Source organism: Melitaea cinxia, chromosome 12, assembly GCF_905220565.1.
Source record: "Melitaea cinxia chromosome 12, ilMelCinx1.1, whole genome shotgun sequence".
NCBI classification, from domain to species: Eukaryota; Metazoa; Arthropoda; class Insecta; order Lepidoptera; family Nymphalidae; genus Melitaea; species Melitaea cinxia.
In genome coordinates this window covers 13,297,657-13,303,332 of record NC_059405.1, presented here as the reverse complement: position 1 = coordinate 13,303,332, position 5,676 = coordinate 13,297,657, and the positions used below count along the sequence as shown (strand labels likewise).

The window sequence follows — 5,676 nt, the reverse complement described above, 5'->3', positions numbered from 1 at the left end:
TGCGCGACCCCATCTCGCCCCAACCAGAAACGACTGGTCACAGGTAATGATTTTTTAGTCAGTAGGTTGAGTAAGAGTCTGCCATAATCCTATGGCTCCCCCGCGCCGGAGAGTATCCATGATGGATTTTCCCCATGTAAAAAATAATAATAAAAAAATTTAAATCTTTGTTTGTTCTTTTCTTATTTTTTGAAATGTAAAACGATTATTCTATAACTGAAGGTGTCCAATGACTGACACCTTACCTTAATGATTAAATAATAGGAATTCAAATTGTGGCGGTCTGAATATGGCGCGAAAGTCATGAAGACGTCACGAAACATTATTAGTATATTCATTACAATTGGTTGCTTTTCCAAATCGTTATCCAATAGATAACTAGACACACATTTCGACGAATCACAAGCGTCAATCAAAGTAATCATGAAATCACGGGCTTTTGGTCGGCCATCTTTGATAAATTCAAAAATCGAAGCATTGTCATTGGTCAATAAAGAGACGTCATTTTAATTTTTTGACGGCGTTGCGCAAATTAGAATTTTTGACTCTCACTCATTGCGGCTGCCATGTTTTTTTTCATGTGGGGTGTGTGTGTTTAGAAACTATCATGATAATTTCCCCGTATAAACTAGTAAGGGTAAGTGTTTAAATCTTTGTATACCTTTATTATCACATGCGGAAGTACATCGCGCAACCATAGTGAAAGTGAATCATGTAATACTGTCGTGTTCTTGTGAAATTGTATCGTCTCGTTTCTAACTTGCAAGTACCTACCTATCTTACGCGTGTGTCAACACAATTAATGATTTAGATGTTGCGCGTTTATCTCTTTGTTGATATTAAATGAGTCCATTAGATTAGTTTGTGTTCGACGATGGTGTGTTTTAGAAATACTCCCTTGCTCGAGTGACGTTTGTTTGGCGCCATCGACCCATTTAGCGCGGAGGGGCGGGTATGAGCTTCCATGAAATTCTTTGTGCCCTTGCAAGTCATAATGAACATTGCAACAAACAACACGTGACATCATAGTAAATATAATTGTTTTGTTTTACAGAAGTAAGGGGTGCACTAAGTGCGTCATTCATTGATAGCTAGTGACAATGAACAAAATTTACTAAACGCGAAGATCGAGTCAAGAGCAAACTTCAAAAACTAGCAAAGAATAGGCCAAAGAAACAAGGATGTTTTAGTACGCTCGCATCCAAAGGATCGATATTAGCACACGGCCCCTGGCAATTGAAAAATGGACATTCGATTTTTGAGCATTATGATTGTGTTTGATAGCAGCAAAAATTATATCGGGCAGGATGCGTAAGCATAAGAGAGGGAGCCAGGCCTACGCCTGCTGGCCTGTCACATCCAGAGAATTGCACCTGAATCCACACTCCATCTGATACTTGCACACATTACATAGGTAAGTTGTTAAGTAAATAGTTTTCGTTATTCATGGACACCTTACCCATACTTTTTATTTGTTTATATGTGTTTTTCACAACAAATAAAACAACTTTTTGTTAGGTTTGTTCTTCGAATTGTTAGAAATTAAGTGGCATCATAAACACGATTGGCTATTTCTATTTCTAAAATATACAAAATAGTTATGATCTTAAAAACCCAGTAGGTATTGTAATCACTTCAATAATTAAGAAACATAAAATTATATAATAACTCAAAAATGTTAATGTCACATATAATGGTAATTGTCAGTATCAACATCATTATGAACTTGTTTAGTAATTAAACTAAAGATAGCTAATTACGAGGCACTGATGATGTTTCCTGTTATAATGAATAGAATTTACTAAATTGTCATTAGGGACATCATTAACAACATCTCTATATATTATGACTAGTAATCAGTTTTGACCACTAATTTATTATTTTCTCTGGCATGAAGAGGATATGCAGTGCCCACTTGTTCAGGAAAGGGACCGTAACCGGGGGAATGTTAAAATGAAGACTTTTAACGGGTTTAAGAATTCATATAAGAAGGTCGGTCCGTGTTACACTAGATCTGCACTGAGTTTCATTCACAGGCAATATTCACATAACTTTTATAACTTGTTTTATTTTGAGTCATAATAATTATATGCATGTTGCCTGTGAAGCGCACTTAAAGTATTTTTTGTGCCCCTTGGTTTGCATACTTCCTCTTTTTGTTCCATTGTTCCATGCCTTTGATCATTCTTTTGCATATTAGTTACTGTACTCGAAATATTATGTATTTATATTAATTATTGTGTTTGTTATGTTACATTGTAGTTCCATCAATCATTTATTACTATATTTTATCTGTATTATGTTTCAGCACTTAACTTTTTACCTCATTAAAAAAATTTATACACTGTAAATATAGTTTCTATTATATCTACAATTATGGTATTGTTTATTTCAGGAGTCTAATCTGGACAACATTGTTGATCAGCTGTGCACAAGACTTCAAGACATTAAAGATCAAGAAAGTACGTCTCTAATAGGCATGCCCACGTGTTCTTTGGAACAAACTGAGGCTGTGCGTCGTTATTACGCTGCATTCCCGGCTCTAAAGAAAGGTCAAGAGTCACCATTGCAGTATTATCTGCCGCCACCTGCCTGGTGTCGTAAAAATACGTCCGATACGAAGGTCAAGATGCAAAGCGAACTGTCAATGTCAAAGGATTGGAATTCGAAGACCAAAAAGTTTTGTCCTGGTAAAGAACGTCGTAACTCATATCACGGTCAGAAAAAGAACAATAGGAAACGCTATAACAGTTACAGTAGATCATTTGAGAGCAAAGAAAATCTGCCAGAGTGGATGACACATGAAGGTGTTTGGGATATGGAAACTCAAGATCCGGTCAAGGAGTTCATAAGAGCAATAGCATTGGATGAAGGTTACGGTACATGTGAGAACACTGTGACTGATGAAATTAAGGAGATAACACATCAAGTTAAATTCAGGTTAAACGACAACATGGTACCAAGCTGGGGTGACGGCTTTGACCTCAATACCGAATGGGTCATCACAGACGATATGAACATGCGGGAGACGTCTCCGATGGATGCGGAGCTTTACGCAAAATTTGAGGCCAAATTTGACCGGAGCATCGAAGCGCTCTGGTCCAAGGATCAGAACACTCCGGATGACGAGTATCAGGATCTGCCGATCGACTTTCAGGACTTACTCTCGTCGCCCTCTGACCACCTCTTCGCTGACCCTTCTGCTGAGAAGTGCAGCTTGATCTCTCTGACCGAGAGCATCTGGTCCGCGGACGCGGCTGACCCGCCGGGCGCCGAGCGCGCCGACACGGCCAGCCGCATCGCCGACGGCCTGCACGACCGCCTGCGCCCCCTTCACATCGCCGACGCCGCGCCGCCTTGCCCGCGTGAGATCGAGTCCTTCTCGCTCTACGAGGGGGACGACGTGTACGACGCGCTCTCCTCCGTCGCAAAGACGATGCGCTCCTTCACCGCCATCAACCATAGCCGCGACTGCAGCGGTTTCGTCGAGGTGCCGCCGCGACGGCGCCGCGCCCCGCCCCCCGCCGCGCCCATGCCCGCCCCGCCGCGTGCGCTGCCCGCTGTCGAGCGCGAGGACCTGCTCACGTCCGCGCGCACACACTTCCGCCCCATCCGACGCGAGACCGAGGCCGAGGCGCCGCGATACGCCGACGGTGACACATTTGACATCCGCGGCGATCTCGATCCGGTCGAGTTCCAGCGCAGCGAGTCTGGTGGCGTGTACCTCGGCGGGACGCTCGAGCGGTATCTCGAGTACCGCGTCGTGCGCAGCATCGACTATGGCCGCCTCAATTTGACGGCCGCGCAGCGCTGCCCCGACCTCGACGACCCGGGCTTCCGGCTGCGCTTCCCGGTGCGTCAGACGGACGCCGCCGTGCAGACGGAGCGGCGCGCGGACGCCGCCTGGGAGTGCGACGGCTGCGGCGGCTCCGCGAAGAAGATGCGGCCGAGCGCCGTGAGCAGCATCTGGAGCGAGGAGCTGGGCTGCGGCTGCGGCGCGGCGCGCACGCGGCCCGGGCCCGCGCCGCCGCGCGACGAGCTGTCGCGCGACTGGGACGAGCTGCTGCGCGACATCAGCGCCGCGCACCGCCTGTACGCCGGCGAGGACGAGGCCGAGGCCGAGCCGGCGGACCGCAAGCGGCGCCACAGCGCGGCGCTGCGCTGCGCGGCGGCGCCGTGCCCGCACCCGCACGCGCGCTTCCTGCCGTGCTGCCAGGCGCTCGACCGCCCGCTCACGCGCTGACGGGCCGCGTCGCCCGATGTCCTTCGAGTTGGGGGCCGTCCGTTAATCGTGTGATGTTCTTTTGCAACTCTGACCGCTGACTCCCTCTCGGTGATATTTGGTAAGATTTTAGACTACCTAAACCCATCCACTCCCAAAAATCACGTGTAGTTTTTTTGTGCAAAGTGTATTTTAAATGTTCAGAATTCTATGTTGAAATACAGGTAAAATTTGATTAAGTTTTGAAAAATTAATAATAATCGTTTATTTCGGAAAAGACGTTCATAAAAATCAACAGTATTTTGCAATAAGTATAGAACCACCAATTATTTAATTACCCATAGTAATACAAATTGTATTGGGTGTAATTGGTTGTTATTTTTGATTAGAAAATTGCGCGTTCAAAGCAAAATAAATACATGTGATATCTCAAAATAACCAATCTCAGCCATATCCATCCTTTCCATCTCCATCATACCTGGTGCTGTTTTTCGACCCCCCCCCCCCCACCCCTTCGAGGCTCACGTGATTAATGGACGACACCCTTATCATTTGCGTCGAGACCGGTCTCGACTCCTCGCCAGGTTTGTCTGAGGCGAGAAGTGTCATTCGTTTTATTGTAAATTCGACTGACCGCCTTTTATAGTAAAGGTAGACGAGTAGTTTGTTTATCCGTAGTGCCTTGTTCGTTAACTTAAACCGACTAAAATGTGACAATTTTCTATCGGAAACGCTTCAGACGATGCGAGTATGACCGACGAGTAGATCGACTCGGTATCGACGAGATAGTGTCGCTCCGAAAATGTTGGAATAGTTTCACTTCGGGTGCAAATTTAAACGTTTAGCAAATAGTTTTCATGTGTTGGCAGAACGTTTGGAGAGGAGGCCAGTTTAGCACAGTATTTACGGGAACTTTTATTAGTATTTGCGTCTAATTCGACTAATCAAGCTAAGATGTTACGATATATGAAGGAAACGAATTGGCCTTACAGACTGTTAATTATGAAATCACAACTTCAGTACGTGAATATTGTGTCAAGGTGGCCTCTATCGATTATTTCTTTTATTGAACGAATTTACGTTCCTTGTATATATCGTCTATCTATCTTATTCTTATTACGAAAAAAACATAAAGTAATTGTAATATCTCTTTCCCTGTTAATCATGGTGTGGATGACAGGGAGGGGATTCAATATAAAATCGCACCCTTTTTAAAATCGATATAGCCATGAATGCGCCGGGGACTTGACACGACTTAACTATCAAGTGACATTACAAAAAAGAATAGCAATAATAATAATAGATTAATTAGAGCCCTTAACTCAACCGAATGTTGCGGTCGAGATACAAAAAAGGCTAAAAAGTGCTAACATATCGTATGCTTCATAATATTTGATAATTTTAGTTCAATGTTTTCCTTGTAGCGATTTTATATTGATATAGGAATGCTCAAT

General features: G+C 44.2%; 1 protein-coding gene across 3 annotated transcripts; it reads left to right on the top strand.

Annotated features, from left to right (window-relative positions):
• The first annotated feature begins 478 nt into the window (after positions 1 to 478).
• LOC123658172 lies at positions 479 to 5,312 on the top strand. 3 transcript variants are annotated; one of them, XM_045593612.1, is made up of 5 exons: positions 479 to 637; positions 889 to 952; positions 1,055 to 1,414; positions 1,898 to 1,992; positions 2,396 to 5,312. In XM_045593612.1, the coding sequence occupies exons 4-5, from the start codon at positions 1,903 to 1,905 to the stop codon at positions 4,241 to 4,243; spliced, it is 1,938 nt and encodes a 645-aa protein (XP_045449568.1). In that variant the 5' UTR covers positions 479 to 637; positions 889 to 952; positions 1,055 to 1,414; positions 1,898 to 1,902; the 3' UTR covers positions 4,244 to 5,312. The 3 variants fall into 3 exon arrangements, 2 of the variants coding, with proteins under 2 accessions (XP_045449568.1, XP_045449567.1); XM_045593611.1 differs by lacking the exon at positions 889 to 952; XR_006743844.1 differs by lacking the exons at positions 889 to 952; positions 1,898 to 1,992 and having other exon boundaries at positions 2,396 to 2,482.
• Positions 5,313 to 5,676: the final 364 nt, after the last annotated feature.